This window comes from Sardina pilchardus, chromosome 4 (genome assembly GCF_963854185.1).
Source record: "Sardina pilchardus chromosome 4, fSarPil1.1, whole genome shotgun sequence".
Classification (NCBI taxonomy): Eukaryota; Metazoa; Chordata; class Actinopteri; order Clupeiformes; family Clupeidae; genus Sardina; species Sardina pilchardus.
This window is the reverse complement of record NC_084997.1, coordinates 2,342,786-2,364,554: the sequence shown is the minus strand read 5'-3', so window position 1 is coordinate 2,364,554 and position 21,769 is coordinate 2,342,786. Positions and strand designations below refer to the sequence as shown.

The 21,769-nt window shown below is 42.6% G+C and overlaps 1 protein-coding gene across 2 annotated transcripts in view; it reads right to left on the bottom strand.

Moving 5' to 3' along the window:
* dgkh (diacylglycerol kinase, eta) overlaps positions 1-21,333 on the bottom strand; it is a 259,266-nt gene extending 237,933 nt beyond the window's left edge. Inside the window, exon 1 of one of the 2 annotated variants that reach the window (XM_062533724.1) lies at positions 21,132-21,333. In XM_062533724.1, coding sequence (XP_062389708.1) covers positions 21,132-21,179 — 48 coding nt within the window. In that variant the 5' untranslated portion in view covers positions 21,180-21,333. Of the gene's footprint in view, positions 1-20,569; positions 20,666-21,131 lie in introns of those variants that run through there. The other variant, XM_062533723.1, reaches the window with a different exon arrangement.
* Between the last annotated feature and the right edge of the window lie 436 nt (positions 21,334-21,769).

Below are 21,769 nucleotides of genomic sequence, written 5' to 3'. Positions count from 1 at the left end.
GAACATATAGGCGAAAAAACTTTTAATGTTGTAAACAAAAATGAAACGACACAAATTGTTACAAATACTCTACAGAAAAATGGATCTGAAAATACCTTTATGGGGATAGTTGGCGCCAACTTAGAATGTTGCAAAAAATTACAAAGCAGAGGACCTGAAACAAGACAGCCGTCATGCCGAAAAGTGCTGTGTGGAAATACTTCTCAAAAGTCGGGGAGAGTGATGTCAAGTGTTCGCTATGTGACACCAGCTTTAGATACAGCGGCAGCACAACAGCTATGATTTATCATATGAAAGTGCGCCACCCTCACCTCGATGAGCAACGAAGCCAACCAACGGTCCTAGCTATGCTTGGGGGGAGAGGATGTGACAAGCAGCGGTCGGAAATGATTACCAAAAAAATATGCCAGATGATCGAAAAGGATTTGCTACCGATTGATATGGTGAGCGGACAGGGCTTTAAAGAGCTCATGAAACTCATGGAACCCAACTTCTCAATCCCGTCACGCCAGACGATCACCTCCAGGATCGAGCATCGCTTTGCCGGCAAGAAGGGTGAGCTCCTCGCTAACCTCTCTACTGTCAAGAGCGTTGCAATCACTACGGACTCCTGGACAGCGCTCACCACGGAGTCCTACGTGACAGTGACATGCCACTGGATAGACCAGGACTGGCACATGAAATCAGCTGTCCTAATGACCAAGAGTATGCCAGGCAGGCACACAGCGGACAACCTGTCTGCATTGTTGAAGGAGACTGTTGACCACTGGGGCTTGACAGGGAAGGTGGTTGCTTGCGTCCACGACAACGCAAGCAACATAGTGGCTGCCAACAACGCGGAGAGGGTGGACTGGATGTCGGTTTCTTGCTTTGCGCATACCCTGCAACTGGCCATCAACGACGCATTCAAAATGTTTGTCTATCGAGTGGTGTGTGCTGCGGGTAAACTGGTGCGCCATTTCAGTCACAGCACCGTAGCGTGCAAGGCGTTGGAGGAAAAACAACAGCAGATGAGGCTCCCGACCCACAAACTCATCCAGTCCTGCAAGACTCGGTGGAACTCTGTCGTGGACATGTTCGCGAGGCTGCTGGAGCAGCGGTGGGCAGTGACGGCTGTCCTGTCCGACCGCAACGTGACCAAGCTGCAAGACGCCAGGGTCCTGGAGCTCACCGACGAATACTGGGGGATAATGGGCGATCTTGCACCCCTCCTGGAAACCCTGAAATGTGCTACGACGGTCATGTCCTCCGAGAAGACCGTGTCCATCTCCCACATCTACCCAATCACCTACAGCATCGTAAAAAAACACCTGCTCGTTGCTGCAGATGACCGGCCTCGGGTGGCGGAGTTTAAGAGGACGGTCCTACGATCACTCAGTGAACGCATGGAGGCAAGTTATTTCGTCTGTAGCCTATATTAATTAAGTAGGACTATCCTAATGTCATATTGCCTATATAGTCAATCATTACATAGGCCTAGGGTATTTAATGGTTAATACAACCATGCCTGTATTTATAGCCCTTAAGTAGGCCTATGCCCATTATATTTTAGTAGATCCTATAGTTATAAATACAATATAAAATTATAAATAAATCGACTATTTTAATTAAAAAAAAATATTAAAGCATGTATTCTGAGGTATCCGGACTATGCTTACATGTTCTAACAATTAATTACATTTATTTTATCTACATTCTTCGTCAGGTGGATAGCGAACGCTTGATTTCAATGCCAGCGCTGGTGGCCTCAGCCCTCGACCCTCGGCATAAACACCTCCCGTTCCTGCCCCCAGCAGAAAGAGACGCAGTTTTCGGCAAAGTCCAGCAACTATGTGCTGATGTGGAGCGCGCCACGCATGAGATGGATGAGGAGCCAGAGGACGTGCCTGGTACCATAGGAGAAGGGGACGGTGCAGTGGCAGGTCCATCTGGCGTGGGCTGCAAGGAGAGCGCGATGTACATGCTACTTGGAAACGACTACGGCACTGTCGTAACCGCTGCGGATCCTCAACTTGAGGTGGACATGTACAGGAAAGAGAGCCGCTCATCACTTGACAGCAATCCGCTGGAGTGGTGGGGCGCAAATCACACGCGCTTTCCCCGCCTGGCGAGCTTGGCCGAGCGCTACCTCTGCATCCCCGGGACATCGGTGCCATCAGAGAGAGTGTTCTCCGCTGCTGGCCTGGTAGTTAATCGCCTGCGCACGCGTCTCACCCCGGAGCATGTGGACATGCTCGTTTTTCTGAATAAGAATTAATAAATAATTGTGTGTGTGTGTGTGTGTGTGTGTGTGTGTGCGCGCACGCGTTGGGTGTGCGTCCGCTGTTTTTCTTAATCAAGGCCCTTGGCCTTCACACGCGGTGTTATGTGTTCCCCCCGTTCACCGTTTAAACAGTTTGAAATTGAAGTTCACCGAAGTCTATTGAAAATAAAACAATGCTCTTAATGTAGATCTTAGTATTTCACACGATGTGTTTGTGTTCATGTTTGCCATTTGTTCAAGTTCACCGAGATCTTGCAAATAAAATAAATACATAAAATATAAAGAAATTGTTCTTATCGTCATTATATAATTTTCACCCATTCTCACAATCATTTTTACGTGGTAGGCCTATGTTAAGTGCTTATAGCCTATTGAAATCCTGACGGTAATATTGTGATAAACTTCACTGCTTAGTGGCTGCCTGTTGACTATGACATGATGTTAGTTGTAACAATTTAATAGCTAATTTGAGCAGCACGTTACTGTTAATAATCGGTAGGCTACTTTTTTCTTTTAAAGAAGACGTTGGTTAATATGCCTAGCAGCTTTTTGTTTGTGACTTTGTAGGCTACGTGAGCTATAGCCCGAGCTCTGTGTCGCATTGCATAGAAGGTCGACGTTGTAAAGCGACGTTGTAATGCGCCTAACCATTCTAATTTGGGGGCATAACTTTGTTTCACGGGTAGAAAACGACGCGCGACAGGACAGGGGGTCCATAACTGCCGTTATAGAATTTTCGATCACCGGTTAACCACCGGTTAAGGAGGCTCGGTAACCGGTAAAGATTTTTTTTAAATTTCGCCATCCCTAGTTCAGCTGTTTCGCGTCAGTACATTGCGTGCGCGGCGAAGGTTCGCATCTCACCCTTCCTTGTCACTTTTGAGTAAAAGGAGGCATACCACACATAACAATGGATTAGACCCTAAATATATTTAATTAATTACTTTACATCGAGTGGCCAGGAACACAACATCAGTTTTAATAGCTCCACAGCATTACAAGGTTATTTCCACATTTCACTGTAGTCAGAAACAAAATCATGTTGATTGCATACGGTATTAGAACCTGCAATGATTCGATAACAAGTCACCTGCTTTAGCCACTGCACTAAGGACTGGTATGCATGAAATGTGGGTTTGTACATTCCATAATAGAAGCTCACCAAAACTCAAACACGCAAATTAACGTAAGGTAACACAAGAAGCAAGAATGAGCCCAACAGGGGAGTCGGTCTTTTAATTTATAGACCTATTAGCCTTCAGTAAAGCGCAATCATTGAGTCACGAGAAAAACATCAACTTAGTGATTTTTGGTTGGGGCTTGTGATTTTTGGTTCGCTCCTGACACTGACGACATCACCAACCGCAACTCCCAAGGTAGCCTACGCCACAGGTGTGCCCGCACAGTCCTTATTTGCAATTGAGAGTTTGAGAGTTTGAACTACTTTTTCTAGAAACACCAAATCCAGGAAACTTTCAAGGTTGCGATGCAAGTTAGCATTCGAGGCTTTCTAGAAACGCAGCCCAGAACAGTGAATGCTGAATGCTTAGACAGTGCTGTGCAGAGAATTAGACAAATAGGCTACATAAATTGGCTTTAGTATTCCTCATTGGCGTTTTCTCTCCCTGTTTGATAATGACAAATAACGTTACGTTTCTCATACATTGCACTACACCGTGCAAGAGCGCTTCAAGTGAGACGCGAACCTCGAATCCTCATGTCAAAGAGTGCAACGCTACCCATTGAGCTACTCAATTGCAGACACGAAAAGGTGCAGTTTCTTTGCCAGATGCTTTGAATGAATATGTATGAAAGCACGTAGCCTACACTCGTAAAGAGCAGAAACAATTTCATTTAATTTAGGCCTACAATGAGACGTTACATTTAGTTTACATGCAGTGGTGGTTTTGATTGTCGGTGGCGTTATTGTATCCCTTAGTTGCAATGCAATTATTCCCTCGGATGACAGCTGTAACCGCACGTAGGCCAACATTTCACTACATCGCGACGTGAAATGCCACTAATAGCGGTTTGTAAATATGTCTTAGTGAGTTAGGAGTCTTCTCAAATTATTTTAAGCTGTCCTAGGCTATGCCTCGTGAATTACTTTTAGTGAAAAAAATTAGGAGTCCTAAAACGCTAAAGTGCTACCGCGGACTGTACTGCCACCTCGTGGTAGAGCAGCTCCAATGTTAAGTCCCATAGACCGACTTTTCAAATAAATACTACGCAGCTATACCAGCGATCTTATCCACCAAAAATATTTTTCAGTCTGCATACTGTAATAATCTACTAACTGTGAAAATAGCAGACCCTATTTCGCCTTATTTAAAAAAAAAACGTAATTGCTCGTTTCATTTCATAAATGGACGACAACTACAAGTGACGTGACACCCTTCGACGACGTTACACACCTAGCATGGTTTGTTTATTAGCCTGTTAGCTAGTTGGTTAGTTAGTAGACAATCACACTTACTGCCAGCTCTTGTGTGAGTAGGAGCACAACACAAGTTATCCCAACATAAAGGTAATTACCACGCGGTTCACATCGCTCTCTGTTATTACAAAAATATGTAAAGCCAGTTAAGCAAATTCCCGTTTTGATCAGTTGGAGATGAAGCGCCCAAACTGGTGACGTCAAATGCTACTGTAGCTACTGTGGTTCGTTATCACCATGTTACAAACAAACTCAAAACAATTAAACTGATCCTAAAAAATAAAGTATGACCACTAGAAGCAATAGAGCTGACCTAAATGCATAGCATATTGTCATAACGGGGAGTTTTATATGTGGCATACTGTTTTTGTATTGCCTGCGTGTGCGTGCGGTGTGAGAGCAAGAGTGAGTGATGACGTATGAGGTGTCGTGGAGCTGGTTGCTAGGTGATGAAAAACTTCTTCTCACTGCTGCTACTGCGGAGTTGGCAAAGTCTTTACGTAGTTCTGGCCTAAGTGAAACTACTACCAGTAACGTTCATGGCGACGTTTGGGAAAATTCAAGCTTTTGATTCCAACGTGGAACATTGGAGCAGGTATGCAGAGCGGTTGAACTTCTATTTTGTTGCTAACGAAATTGACGACGACACTAAGAAGAGGGCTATACTTTTGACTGTTTGCGGGCCTGTCGTTTATGGTGTGTTACGAGACTTAATAGCCCCCGCAACGCCGACAGACGTACCTTTTGCCGATTTAGGAGAGAAGCTACGGGAGCATTACGACCCAAAGTGTAATTCAATTGTGGAAAGGTTTAAATTCCAGTCATGCACACGTAGCACTGATGAATCTGTGAACTCTTTTGTTGCTCGTCTGAAGCATCAAGCTACACGCTGTGATTTCGCGGGAACATTGGAGGAGAGATTGAGGGATCAGCTGGTGTGGGGCATTGCTATGGAACACCTCCAGAAACGGCTCCTAGCGGTGCCTAATTTGACCTGGGGGAAGGCATTAGAGACATGCCTAGCTTTTGAGATAGCCGAAAAGGGTGTTTTAGCATTGCAGTGCTCAAAAGAAATAAACAGGGTGGCGTCCACTTACCAGCCTAACAGGGCGCGGAAAATGCCCAGCGGCAAGACAGCGACAACCCAGTCTCGCCGTTGCTACCGCTGTGGAGAGGCTCATATGCCTGATAGCTGTAGATTTAAGGATGTGGACTGCTATTATTGTGGCAAGCGGGGCCACATCGTTCGCTGCTGCCGTAAGAAGGAGAGCGAGGGCCAGAGAGGAAGCCTGAAGTCTGAGCAAGGTGGCAGGGCCAATGCGGTTACAGAGAAAGTGGACCTGCCAGTTGACAGTGAGGAGGAAGAGATCGCTTATGTCTTAGCAGTGGTGGAGAAGCCACCCAGTCCTATGCTCATGGAGCTAAATGTGAACGGTGCTCAGATACATTTTGAGGTGGATACTGGGGCCTCTCGCACTGTCATGGCGGAAAAGACTTTCAGACACCTGCACACTTATGCGCCGTCATTAGAGTTAGAGCCTTGTAACATCTCTCTCAGATCGTATACAGGACAGCATATTAGCCTGAGGGGGGCCGTTCAAGTAACAGTCTCATACAAAGGCCAGTCTTACCACTTGAGGGCGCTTGTGGTGGCTGGTCAAGGTGCCAATTTGCTTGGACGTGACTGGATTAAGTCCCTGCCGTTAGATTGGCCAGAGCTATTGGACAGGCTTTTCAAAGTGTCTGATGACTCTCTAGCAGCTATCCTTGAAAGTCACGCGGCTGTTTTTCGCGACGAACTGGGAGAGCTAAAAGGGACAACGGTGACCATTAACACAGACAAAGCTGTTCCGCCACGTTTCTGTAAAGCCCGGCCAGTTCCGTTGGCCCTACAGGGAAAAGTCGAGACTGAGTTGACACGTCTGGTGAAGTCTGGAATCCTCCAGCCTGTCACATACTCTGAGTGGGCAGCCCCGGTGGTCCCAGTTTTGAAAGGAGATGGTTCCATCCGCATCTGCGGGGACTATAAACTGACAGTCAATGTGGCGTCCAGAGTAGAGTGCTACCCCTTACCCCGCATCGATGAGCTGTTTGCTAAGCTAGCTGGGGGAGTCTGTTTCTCTAAGTTAGACATGTCCCATGCTTATCAGCAGCTGGTTTTGGCAGAAGAATCTCGTAAGCTGGTCACAATCAATACCCACCGGGGCCTGTTCCAGTACACACGCCTTCCTTTCGGTGTGTCATCTGCCTGTGCCATTTTTCAGAGGGCAATGGAGGGCCTGTTAGGGGGGATAGATCACATAGCTGTTTATCTTGATGACATACTTTTGACGGGGACCTGTCAGGAGCAACACCTGCGCACCCTGGACCAAGTGCTTTCCCGGCTGGAGGGAGCTGGCCTCCGTTTGAAGAGGTCCAAATGCGTCTTCATGGGACCAGAGGTGGAATATTTGGGCCATAGGATAACATCAAAGGGACTACAACCGTTGGAAAGAAAAGTCAAGGCGATCAGAGATGCGCCTGTGCCCCAGACCACCAGTGAGCTTAGAGCCTACTAGGGATGTAACGGTATGAAAATTTAACCCCACGGTTATAGTGACCAAAATTATCACGGTTTTCGGTATTATCGCGGTATTTTAAAAATTGTGTGTACAATATGTTAAGAAAGCGCTGATGGGTGTAGACAAGCTGAAATATTTTAGTTTAAAAAAGTGTTTCTTACATTAAAAATATAGGCAAACCCTTATTGCCTTCAGCAGGATACCGATCATTCACAGCAGTGGCAATCCTAGTCTCTGCTCAACCCTCCACACACACAGAAAATGGCTTGTCTTGTTTCTATTGCATATTTTGAATTCATAAACTTTATGTTTTGCTAATAGTTTATAGAATATGTTAGGATCTGCATAATTACTTATAGCTAAACATATTCAGTAATTTCAATACTTCATATTGATTTTTAAACTATTACACTTGTCTTTAATGACATTACAGGGGTGTTGTGCAGGTCTAATTGAGAGCCTGTCACTTTAAGAGATAGCCTACGTGAAGTAGCCTAATTATATTAACCTTCATTGTTTTAGGAAAGTAGTCACGCATAGTTCAAGGATATCCGTTTTCATTGAATAAAATGAATGTTCAAAAAATTAACAAGTCAAAGAAAATATTGCTGGGATCATAGAAAAGATAAGTGTCTTGCCATGTTAACTTCTATGATTTTGGTGAGCACTAGGCTACTGTACATTAGCCTAATTAGGGTTGTGCCGATGGACGATATCATCGTCCATCGTGATGGTTGACGGACATCACGATGGAAAGCAACCATCGTGATGCCACGCCCCCACTTATTTCTGCTTGCAGACTAAGCTAATATATAAAAAAGTAAAAACTTTTCCCTGGAAATGAAATTGAGCCTAGAACTGATGCACATGTAGGGTGCTTAAGAGGCTGTCAGCCAAACAGTGCAAAATTTAAAAACATAATTAGTCTGAGACCGTCTTGTTCAAATAAGTCCTTCTTGCAACGTGAATGTGTTAGTGTCTTTCTTAGGCTACATGTCTCACAGTGTAGCCTATTGAATGCAAAACATGTAGCCTAATAATGTTTAAGAATGAAATAGTGCAAATGAATTATTATTGTTACGACTAGGACATTCTAGCTCTAATTTCTTGCGAGGCTACAGCCTCTGAAGCACCGAATGCGTCATTCTCCACCGTGTTAAAATAAACCATTTATTTTGTTATTGTTATCAGAAGCTATAGCCTACGTCTTTCACTGTAATGCTTGTATTTCACGCATTTGCCTTTATAAGCCCCAGCAGCGGAGTGGCAATCGGGATTCGTTATTTGCAAAAGTTGTTTAGCCTACTTCAACTGTTATTTAGCCTACTTCGACTTAACGGCGCGATCGCAGACTACTTTCACTTTCCACTGCAGTCGGCAAGCCGGTAGCCTAATGACGTGGGATGCGTAACATATGAGTTAGGTACAGACTGGGCTAGTTAAGATTTTAGATGAGTGACCGCGATATAATCTTTAGTAGGCCTAGCTTTTTTTGCGAGGCCCAGCGAATGCTGGCAATGTGCAATATACCGCTGGTTGGTGTCAGCAGGTGTTTAGATTGGCTGTCTTTCGGTCTTTAACTAGGATTTTCTTGGATCAGATCTTCCACACAGTAGCCTAGTCAGTATGTCTCTTAGCTGTCCACTTTCACCAGGCCATATATAGCCTATATAATATTTAATATAGGCCATATATAGCCTATATAATATTTAATATTTTTATTTACACCCCCCCCCCCCCCCCCGACGATATCATCGTCCATCGCGATGTTTTACTGTTCACATCGTCATATGCCAATTAAGGGGACATCGCCCAACCCTAAGCCTAATGATAGACATGACACGTGAGCTAACGGGATAGTTACCTTGATGGAAAAGATTGCCAATAGGCTGTGTAGCTTTTTTCGGAAATTGAATTAAACACTACAGTAGGCCTAAATGAACTAAATTCCATAGCCTACTGTAGTTAAGTTACCGTGGCATTGTGCTCACTTTTTCCTTGGTTGGAAATGTTGGCTGCTTATAGCTTAACTTATGATTTGGAGTTTGGTATATCTGTTATATCCAATGAGTGACACCCAGCGCTCAACATAAAACTTTACGGCATTCTCCTGATAACGTTGGTGGAATAACCAAGATTTAATGTGAACGTGTAGGCCTACATAAAAAGACGCAGAGTGGCCACATGATATAGCGCACCTTTTGGGGTGAAAATGTTGCGCCCTTTAAAAGCAGGTGTAGCCTTATCCGAATCATGGTTAAATCCATCAATTAGAAAACAGAATTAGTAAGGTAAAGTTTTGTTTCATAGTAGCCTTCCAGCTTGTGTCAAAAGCAGGCTCGGATGAAGCTGGGAGGAATTAAACACGCGGTTACCACACCGTAGTATCAACCGTGATAATAATGATATTCGAAATGAACGCGGTAATTGTTATCATCAACATTTTTATCATGGTTTACCGTCACACCGGTAATCGTTACATCCCTAGTAGGTATGCTGAATTATTATGGGCGGTTCCTTCCAAACCTAGCCTCCGTACTCACCCCTTTGCATGCTCTGTTGCGTTCCGGGGCGAAGTGGGAATGTGGTGTTGCACATAGACATGCATTTGACAAGTCAAAGGCCTTGTTGTCTTCAGGGGCGCTCCTAGTCCACTATGACCCCACACTCCCACTGGTGATTGCTGCTGATGCTTCACCATTTGGCCTCGGACCAGTGTTGTCTCACAGATACCAAGATGGAACTGAGCGCCCAGTCTGCTTCGCATCCCGAACTCTGGCACCAGCTGAGAAAAAGTATGCCCAAGTGGAAAAAGAGGCCCTGGCCGTTATTTTCGCTGTAAAAAAATTCCACCAGTTTGTCTATGGCCACCAGTTCACAATCCAAACCGATCACAAGCCTCTCCTGGGGTTGCTGGGTGAATTAAAGAACATAGAGCCGACAGCATCAGCACGACTGCAAAGATGGGCTCTCCTTCTGATGCAGTACCAATACACCCTGGCGTATAAACCTGGGCCACAGATTGCTCACGCTGATGGTCTAAGCAGATTGCCCCTGCCCCACACAGCGTCAGACCCCGTTGCCCCCCCTGAGCTGGTGTGTCTGATGGAGCAGCTTCAGACAGCGCCCATAACAAGCACCCAATTGAAACATTGGACCCGACGTGACCCCCTTCTGGCCCGGGTCTGCCAGTACGTCATGGGAGGGTGGCCTTCGACTTGTCCTGCTGGCGATATTCAGCCCTATTTCAAGAGGCGTGGAGAGCTCACGGTTGAAGATGGAGTCCTTTTATGGGGGCTTCGCGTCATCGTCCCACCACAGGGGTGGCAGTCTCTGATGGAGGAGCTGCATGAGGCACACCCAGGGGCATCAAGGATGAAAGCTGTAGCGCGGGCTTACATGTGGTGGCCTGGACTGGATGCAGCCCTTGAAGACCAGGTGAAATCCTGCACAGCCTGCCAGCAAATCAGAAACGCCCCTCCAGCAGCGCCCGTGTGCCCATGGGAGTGGCCTGGGAAGCCGTGGACACGCCTGCACATTGACTATGCTGGCCCGTTCCTAGGAGAAATGTTTTTGGTGCTTGTGGATGCTCATTCGAAGTGGTTGGAAGTGTTTAGAGTGAAATCAGCCACATCAGCAGCCACAGTGGAGCACCTCAGAGAGGTTTTCAGTACACATGGCCTTCCGCATACCGTAGTGTCCGATAATGCCACTGTCTTCACCAGCTCCGAATTTGAGGGTTTTTTGAAGACGAATGGTGTTCGCCACCTCACCTCTGCCCCCTACCACCCGTCCTCAAATGGACTGGTGGAGAGGGCAGTGCAGACACTGAAGAAATCACTGAAGAAGATAACAGGCGGAACACTGAGAGAAAGGTTGGCGAGATTCCTGGCGGCATACCGTTTCACCCCACACGCCACCACTGGTCTCTCCCCTGCAGAGATGATGTTTGGTCGGCGTGTGCGCACCAGGTGGGATCTGTTGCGACCTGACATGCAAGCCAAAGTCCTCCGTAGTCAAGAGAAAATGATAGCCAACTCAAAAAGGAACCCAGTCAGGCGGGATTTGCCACTTAGAACAACAGTGTGGGTAAGAGACTTCTCGGGGAGAGAGAAGTGGCTGCCTGGCACAGTCTCTTACAGAGTGGAGGTAGCTGGGAAGGTGTGGCGCCATCATGTGGACCACCTGCTGAGCCGGAGCACCTCACCATCAGCTGAGGAGGAGTGGGACCCAGGTAATGGGCAGCAGAGCATCCTCCCGCCAGAGCCCCCTACTCTGGAGGGCACCACTGCGGGTCAGCCAGACGGTGAGGACATACCACAGCCTGATTTCGGGGAGCCCGTTGAAGCTGGATCTGATGTTGTCCCCTGGCGGTCGACAAGAGTCCGCAAGGCATCTGTTCATTTAGATTTATAGTTGGAGCGGGAGGCCACAAGAAAGGGGCAAAATAATCCCCTGGCTTTTCCGCGGGAGTGAGAGCAGTCTACCCCTCACTCTCAGTTAGTTCTGTTTAGCCTATCCTGGAAAAGGGGATTTGTTTTGAACTATGGGGGGAGGGATGTCATAACGGGGAGTTTTATATGTGGCATACTGTTTTTGTATTGCCTGCGTGTGCGTGTGGTGTGAGAGCAAGAGTGAGTGATGACGTATGAGGTGTCGTGGAGCTGGTTGCTAGGTGATGAAAAACTTCTTCTCATGTGTGTGTTCTACAATGAGTTAATAAAGCGCCGGAGTTGAGACCGGTATGAGTAGCATCAAGAAATGGACATTCCTTGTTTGTTGAGGTCATAACACATATTGAAGGCATTTAACTAAGTTCCCATCGTGGGCCGAGATATATTTTTTCTAAAAGAAAATCGCCTCCACTCCCGCTAGCCTCTAGGAACGCAACCACTAGATGGCGATGAGATTACTTTCCCTCCCTTTATTCAAACTTTATCTTGAAAGTGTAACTGCGATTTCCATAGGAGTACATTCTAATTAAAATCCTTGTTGCCTCACGCACACCGCAGACAGGGCGACCGCTCTACTTCCGGTATTTCGCTGAATCGGTGTATTCACCCCTTGCTGAAACGTCACAAAGTGACGTGACAGCGCCGGACGGCACCATGCTGGCCGGCAGAAAGATAGGAGATGTACGGCAAATAACATTATGAAGAAGTGAACACCTTCACTTTAACTGCCATTGACGTCTTTAAACGTCAATTTAGACCCATACGTTGACTGCCATTGACGTCTATAGACCTCAATTGCATTTTTCAATGGAGAGGGCTCATGGGTGGGCTTGGGAACGATCTGGCAGAGTTTCAGGCTTTTAAACAGACAGTACTAGCGATCCGAACCGCTAGATGACAGCAGTGCCATTTGGATGATTATCTGCCTGCAGAGTATCTGCCTGTAGAGTGCACATGTAGACATCCATCAAGCTAACACACTGAAGATCGACCACAGTGGATCTAGTTTGCACGCGGTGCAGGGAATAAATATGCTTACTTCTTACATCAAGGATGGAAAACACGTGAACGGTATGATCCATTTACATTGGATATTGCTGTATAGACTAACAACAATTTTGCTAGTGCTAGCTTGCTAAGTCTACCGTCCTGTTCAGAGTCTATAGCGACCATCAGAGTCCCTAGCAACCTTGACGAGACTGACGAGATAACAGTGCATAGACCTAAAAGAAATGGACAAACAGACTCCGTTGTTCTCGATGGAAGGGGGCTGAAACAAAATTCCGTTTACTTTCCGTCGTACTGCGCAGACTCGTACTCAGTTCGTGACGTTAGCCTGCTGTAACTCGTCTGATAGATCGAAAACCTCTGAAATTGTCAACGTTCGTTTTTTAATATTATTATTATATGTACTTGCCTCTAGGTAATGCTTTACCATATCAAACAGTAGGCTACCGTAGGCTACACGCATTTTCACTGATCTTGCGAATGACTCTCCATCATGGTTTTCGTGCAGGCTCACTCATCTTCTTATCCAAACATTACGGGCGAACGTTAGCTTCCCTACAACCGACATGCTAAAATACTTCTTTACGGGAAACCAACGTAATATACGGGGAAGAAGTGAATTAATTTTGCCTTCGATACCCTATATAGAATACACAGAAGCTATAAGGGAGACAAAGGGCACATGTTACATGAAGTTATGGGATCGCAAAAAAATCTGAAATCTATGGCCGTCCAAGGGAGTTAGCAGAGCGTTGATCACCAGCTCATTTCGTGTTTCTACCTCCGGGAATATGCCTGCCCCCTTGTAACAGTGCAATCGTGGTTGACATACTACTGACATACTACTTAAACGCTAACGTTAAAAAGTTGATTTTCACAAAAAGATCGTTTTCTCAATTTTTTGGTCAGAAACAGGTGTTTTTAGCCAAACTAACCCATGTTCTAATGACGATTACTAAAGAACAAAAACCGATAGAAACAAACCGCTTTTTCCTGGTGAATGAAGAGAGTCTACTCTTTCATTTGGTGTTTACATTAGTCATAAAGCTCACCGTTTGGTGGATCTTGAAAAAACAGTCAAAATGCTGTAAAACGTCTGGCAGTATGGAGCGCTCTGCACTGAAAATGGCTGGCAGCCAATGAGTTAACATCTTTAGTAGTTCAATGTATTACGTTGTTCAATGTCTGGTAGTCATATAAACATGCCAGTGGTGTTGTAAGGTGAAATGGGTTGTGATCGCAAATTTACATAGTTATTAAACTAGTGATAACAGCACTAACATAGGGCAGCGAGATCGTAGTCTACTGTTAATATTAGCCTACTGTAACACCCATATATTAAGCATTTCTGGGCTAAAATATTTCAAACCGATTTGCCCACTTGTAATGCTCTTAACAGATGTAACATAGTCAAAACATAACATATCAGTATATGAAATAACGTTAGCGGTAATTGAACACTATTATTAGCTATCCTAGCTAACTTTTATCCTAGCACTGAACTCGTTAAACGCGCCGTCCACTGATCTATAAAGAATATTAGGTAACACTTTATAATAAGGGTACATGAATTCTCATGAACTAATGCATGAATTAATGCATGAATTACGCATTAGTTAATCCATTAATATATCATGAATCATTATGACTTAACATGAATTAACTGATTGTCATTAATGAATTAATACATAAATAACTCATAATCTTAAGCATTAAGTACGGTTGGCACATCATCATAATTCATGATTAATTAAGCATGATCATGATGACTTTTTGTCAGACAAAATCTTGGACATCACCGTCATGGAGAAAAAAGAAAAGTAATTACACATGAATTCATGTTAACTAAATGCCATGAATTATCATGAGTTAATTCATTAACTCATGCATTAATTATACATGAAAATCTCATTAATAAACATGAATTAATAGTATGTCATTAATGACATCAGGTATGGACAACAAATTCATCTTGAGCATTAGGTAGTGGTTAAATCATTATGAATAATGATCAATTACACATGATCATGGTGATTTCTAGGTTTTTGAAATGTACTCCAAGGGGTAAGTAAACTATACATTAACTCATCATGAACTAATTAAGACCATTTTCAGAGAATATCGAAGAATCCACTTCTTTTGTCAGTGATAAAGAAGGGTCCATTTACCACTTTACGTGAGGGGCCACAAACATGATGAACTTATGAGTAATTCATCATTAATTAATGTAAATTGACCATTTTTGCATGACTTCAAACTTCATGCATTTAAAGCACCACCTGTTCATCACTTTATCTGAGGGGCTACAGACATGATTAACTAATGAAAAGATAATGCTTAGCTAATGAGGACATGCCTATATTTGAACGATGTGGATTCTTCGATATTCTCTGAAAATGGTCTTAATTAGTTCATGATGAGTTAATGTATAGTTTACTTACCCCTTGGAGTACATTTCAAAAACCTAGAATTCACCATGATCATGTGTAATTGATCATTATTCATAATGATTTAACCACTACCTAATGCTCAAGATGAATTTGTTGTCCATACCTGATGTCATTAATGACATACTATTAATTCATATTTATCAATGAGATTTTTATGTATAATTAATGCATGAGTTAATTAATTAACTCGTGATAATTCATGACATTTAGTTAACATGAATTCATGTGTAATTACTTTTCTTTTTTCTCCATGACGGTGATGTCCAAGATTTTGTCTGACAAAAAGTCATCATGATCATGCTTAATTAATCATGAATCATGATGATGTGCCAACCGTACTTAATGCTTAAGATGATGAGTTATTTATGTATTAATTCATTAATGACAATCAGTTAATTCATGTTAAGTCATAATGATTCATGATATATTAATGGATTAACTAATGCGTAATTCATGCATTAATTCATGCATTAGTTCATGAGAATTCATGTACCCTTATTATAAAGTGTTACCGAATATTATTCTTTATAGATCAGTGGCGCCGTCCCATTCAGAGTTTATGGTTGCTATAACAACCCTTGCTGAGCTTAGTAGACGGACCAGATGACAGTGCAATAGTGGTTGAAATACTCCAGAAACACTCAAGAAAACAAAGCAAAATATATCTGTATCAAGTATTCGATGTTGATTCATTACAAACAATATGCTAACAGTGGTGGAAGGGCATTATGAAGGTTAAATTTCACTATAATCTCTGAGCTATGCTATACGTCCCATCAGAACCCATTGATTCGACTCGTCTTCTTGCCGTCCAGCTAGCTATTTAGCTGTGGCGCGAACTTTTATGACATCATTGGCAAGGGGTCAATAGGTTTTTAATGTTCACGTCACTATTTGCACACTGCAAAAAACCTAATAAAATCTAACCAAGTGTTTTAATCTTATATCAAGATAAATAAACTAGTTGGTATTGTTTTCAGTACAAATACACTTACCTAGTGCTTTCTTTTGAAATCATTTGACTTAATTGACTGATTTTAAGTTAATTCTTCCTGAAAAAGAGCAAAATGATCTGTCCATGCAGTAAGTAAATTTGGCTTAAAACAAGAAAAATTATCTGTCCATGCAGTAAGTGAATTTATCTTGATAAGACTCAATACCAAATAGATTATTTACCTTAATATAAGATAATCACAAGTGGCTAGATTTCATGTTTTGCAGTGCATGAGCCACGACTGAAAAGACTTCCGATAATATCAAACATGTATGATTGTCGTAACGGCAAAACTAGAAAAAGACTGACTCCGACGGACTTAACTCATTAACTGTGGATCTTAGAAAAACAGTCAAAATGCTGTAAAACGTCTGGCAGTATGGAGCGCTCTGCACTGAAAATGGCTGGCAGCCAATGAGTTAGAATAGAATAGAATATATACTTTTTTGATCCCGTGAGGGAAATTCGTTTCTCTGCATTTAACCCAATTTAACTGAATTAGTGAACACACACAACACACAGTGAACACACAGTGAGGTGAATCACACACTAACCCAGAGCAGTGAGCTGCCTGCCCAACCAGGGGCGCTCGGGGAGCAGTGAGGGGTTAGGTGCCTTGCTCAAGGGCACTTCAGCCGTGGACTGGTCGGGGATCGAACCGGCAACCCTCCGGTCACAAGCCCCAAGCCCTAACCAGTAGGCCACGGCTGCCCCCAAAAGCAGTTAAAACTGCTAAGATTAGCACCTTACACTAAACTATTTAGTTGACGGGAGCGCTTTTGGAAATTTAGTCGCCGACTGTTAAAACAGACCAAAATCGTAAGCCAGCCTTTAGTGAACACACATAGCACACAGTGAATAGTGAGGTGAATCACACACTAACCCAGAGCAGTGAGCTGCCTTCCCAACCAGCGGTGCTCGGGGAGCAGTGAGGGGTTAGGTGCCTTGCTCAAGGGCACTTCAGCCTTAGACTGGTCGGGGATCAAACCGGCAACCCTCCGGTTACAAGCTCGAAGCCCCAATGTTAATGTCAATGTCAATTTATTTGTATAGCACATTTAAAAAAATATATAACATAAAAAAAAAAATATATAACAGTTGACCAAAGTGCCTTGAATACCAACACACTGCTCAAGGCGAGAGAGAGAAGGATGGAATGATCAACTGCGATCACATGCTGAAGTTTACTAAAAAAGATTAGTGCTGCCACTAACGACTAATTTTCTAACGATTAATCTTTCGACTAATTTTTCGATTAGTCGACTAATCTAAACGACTATTTCTTTTAAAAAAAAGCAAGTTTTCGGTATTTTGTTGTGTGCATTTTATTTTCAACTCAACTGAAAGGCCAAAACGTGACATATAGCCATATATATAGATATGCTCATATCAATATCAGCCTACTTTTGTAGAGTTAATAACAGAATTAATAACATTACAGCCGTTAGAGACGGGAGACCAAAAATAAATAGGGGAATAAATAGCAAAACGATTAGTCGACTAAAAAAATTGGCATCGACTAATTTTCATAATCGATTAGTTCGATTATGTCGATTAATCGCGGCAGCACTAAAAAAGATATAAAATCATCTTAACATAGCCCCACATCACATGTCCTTCACCATACCTAGATATTGACATGGTTTTTTTTTTTTTTCAGCTAGCCTATTAGCTGGTTTGATTTGCACTGAGCTCAGTGAGAACTAGAAAATGTACTGTAATTTCGAGGAAAGTACCAGACAGTGCATGCAAAAGCAATACATCAGCATAAAATGTGAAACAAACTTCAATTTAGAAACAGTTGTGGACAGAGGAAGTTGAACAGGATCTGTAGTCTTAACTCATTGGCTGCCAGCCATTTTCAGTGCAGAGCGCTCCATACTGCCAGACGTTTTACAGCATTTTGACTGTTTTTCTAAGATCCACCGAACAGTGAGTTTTATGACTATGTAAACCAGAGCTCCCAACTCTCACGCTTTCGGCGTGTGACACACGATTTTGCCTGTTTACACACGCACTCACGCCATACATAGGCCTAGGCTACATTTTCTCACGCAAAACAAAATCTGATCTTGGGCTGAGACTCCTTATAAAACTCCCCAACGATATATGGCGCTAAGAAGCGCCACTGTAAGCTAACCCTATTCGTTGCATAGACATCCAAGTTTGCCACAGAAGGAGACACCCGCGCGGGAGAAAATCGCAATCTGGTCAGAGACTAGGTATGTTGACAATGTCACAAATCATAGGCCTATCGTTAATTAAGAACTCACTCTCTTAAACTTAAAATCTTGAAAGAAATCAGTTTGTGTGGATGATTCCCTAGCCTACATGTTAACTTTAGACTAACTTGTTGCACTTTTGTTGCACTGTTTGCTGGAACGTGTGGATAAATAACTTCTGGAGAGAGCTAAATAGTGCTCACTAAAATCATAAAGGAACATTGCAAGACACTCAACTCTTATATGATCCCTGAAAGATTTTCTTCGACTTGTTAGTGTTTGAACATGTATTTTATCTAATGACAGAAAGCAAAATTAATTGCATCCACATATCCTTGTCATGCAACTTTTATTTCACTTGCGTAAAGCCGTGAGATAGAAAGCTACCTCACGTATTTCTTAAAGCGACAGGCACTCAATTACACACAGCACTAATGCACACTCAATTAGACCTAGGCCTATAAACCATTTAAAAATAGCCCCATGAGTAAGTGTAATAGTCTTGAAATCAGTACACAAATGACTAAACATTTTTAGCTACTAATAATTATGCAGATTGTAAAATACTAAACATGATCAACAAAATATGTACAGTTATATATGAATTCCAAAATATATGATATAGAAACATATGACTATAGGCCAGGGCTGTACACTTAGCTTTTTCACTAGGAGCATAGGTGCTCCTAAATGAAAAAATGTAGGAGCACAGAAAAAAATTTAGGAGCACTATGAAATTTCATTGAAAACCTTATTGCCTTAAGCAGGATACAGATAATTCACAGCAGTGGCAATCCTAGTCTCTGCTCAAACCCTCCATACACACAGAAAATGGCTTGTCTGGTTTCTATTTCATATTTTTAATTCAGAATTTGTATACATTTTGTTAACAATTCATAGCATTATAGGATCTGCAGAATTACTTATAGCTTAAAATTCAAAGTAATTTGAATACTTCATATTGATTACACTTGTCTTTAATGATATTACAGGGGTGGTGTGTAGGTCTAATTGAGTGCCTGTCACTTTAAGAAGTACTAACTACAGATGGCATTAACTAACTACAGATGGCACTAACTACAGAACTCTTATCAAAAAGGATTCCAATCAGATTTTGGATCCTTTTTGACAACCCTCTAGGATTGTTGCTAATGGTATCCTATAGGATTTCTGTTCCGAAATCTCATTAGAATCCTATAGGACTTCTTTTTATAAGGGTAAAGGTGTGCCAGGTTTGATCTTTTAACGTGCTCAGGGATGCAAAATTCAATTTTGTGGAATCAATTAATTTTAAAATACTTAAAATACTTAAAAGACTGTAAAATCACCAGATCCCACATGCAAAAATGTACTCCAGAGATATAGGCCTATAATTTTCAGAAAAAAACAACTGTTAGTGAGAATCGTCATACAATGGAAATTTGTGAAATCTTTAGATGCACTTTAGTACAATTGCATAATTAGTCTATCAGCTTTAAGCCTTCTGAACCAGAAGACTGCGTAAAAAAACGATAAAACACACTAAATTAAACTAAGCAGTCTTCAATGTCAACAACGACTTCTCCCTGAAGAGTTGTTAGAGCAATCGTTTCCCCCAATGCACACTTTCCTTGCATGCTGAATCCGTGTTAATAAAGAAATAACACACCGCCTATTCAAATTAAGATATTGGAACGCAGTGAAAACTAATTTGTTTCAAATACCCACCATTTTACACAAATCTGTGGTAGGCTATATTGAACTTACGTGTAGTATAATGTCCCCAAGTGACTGAATTTATTTTAAATGACCAAGAGGCTGACTATTCGGAAACCTGTCTTTTTTTCTTCGGTAAGAAATGTTTGGTTAGGTACGCCATAGCCTTTAAACGTGCTTGGTTAATTGTGATTTTAGAAACCTACGTCAATTAGACTAATCAAACAAAAGTAGCACACACATCGACTTACTCTGATAAGACCGGTCATTTCTAACGAGCCGGTAGGGTGAGATCTACATAATTCTCCTTTGGTTGCAATCAACTGCATTGTAAGGCCATTATGAAATCGCCATTATCATCGTTATAGATAACGATATAATCTCCAATAACGATGAATGTATGTTAACCTGCCAGTTCAGCTACCTGCTAGACTACGATAAGATGATTTGCTAGTGTATGAGGTCGTAGACTATTATTGACAGACCTTTTTGGCCATTGTTGTTGTAAAGCACACTCCTGGTTTTCTCGTCAAACGTTTCACTTAACGGATCTAAATAGCCACATACAATAAACCAAACCATCGTAAAACGGCTCAACCACTTTAACAAAGGCCTAATGTTAGCCTCCCAAAACAAAGATCACGTCCTCTGATTCAACATATGTGCTACGACAACGAAATAGCCTACATTAACAGGAAGATCGTTTAACCCTGTGAAGTCGACATTTCACAAACATTAGGTAGCCTGCCGCTGATTAAACCACCACGTCAGTGTCTTGCTATCAATTGCCAAATTCAGTTTGTTCTGATCACAGCAATCTCTCCATATTCATTCTTGAATTCTGCAGTGTATAAAATCGACGAGTTGCCACGCAAGCGGTTAACGAAGATCAACTTTCTGAAGTTTCCAAGTGGGCTACTAGCCCAATAGTCTCAAAACCATATCTGCAACTAAATCCTCATGCAGAGACCAAATACATGTTCTGTGCAAGTGTCTTTTCTCCTTCGTTCTTGAAACCAGCGTGTAATGTACAAAACAACTATTTACCAGTTCTTCCCAGGCAGGGCTACGAGTATAATTATAATCCTCATCCATATTCCAAATAGTCTATATGTTGCACTCTTCGAGTGTCACCAGTCTATTTGAGAGCTGACTGGAGGCTTGTGGCTGCGTTTATGATCCTGCACTGTAAAGTCGCGCGCACGGCACAACCAGTATATTCCTTCTCTCTTCCGGTCTTCCAAGTGCAGGCAAATGTCCTTGATTAACCGTTTCTCTCCGACTGAGCCATCAGCGCCAAGAGAAATCCGTAAAGGGAGCAATACTGGGCCGTGACGTCAACGGCACAGATCGGACTCCCTAATTGTGCTTCTTGGCCTATTTTCTTTTAGTAATCGATCCCAGATGCAGCAGATGTTCATGCCTAGCCTGCGTCGTTTGATAGGCAATTCAGGGTCCACGCCGATACACGAAACATGTAAGACTGAAACAAGCATATCAATTTCTTCGGTCATTCTTATGCTGAAGTAGGCTAAATATTATTGTCTGATGTGATGTAGCGTAAATCCCAGCCTTTTAAAAAATAAGAGGCTAATTTGGACTAATACTTATTTAGAATATCCTGCAGTAGCCTATCGGAATGATTAGGACCTTTGGCAAAGTTGACTAAAACACATACAAAAAAT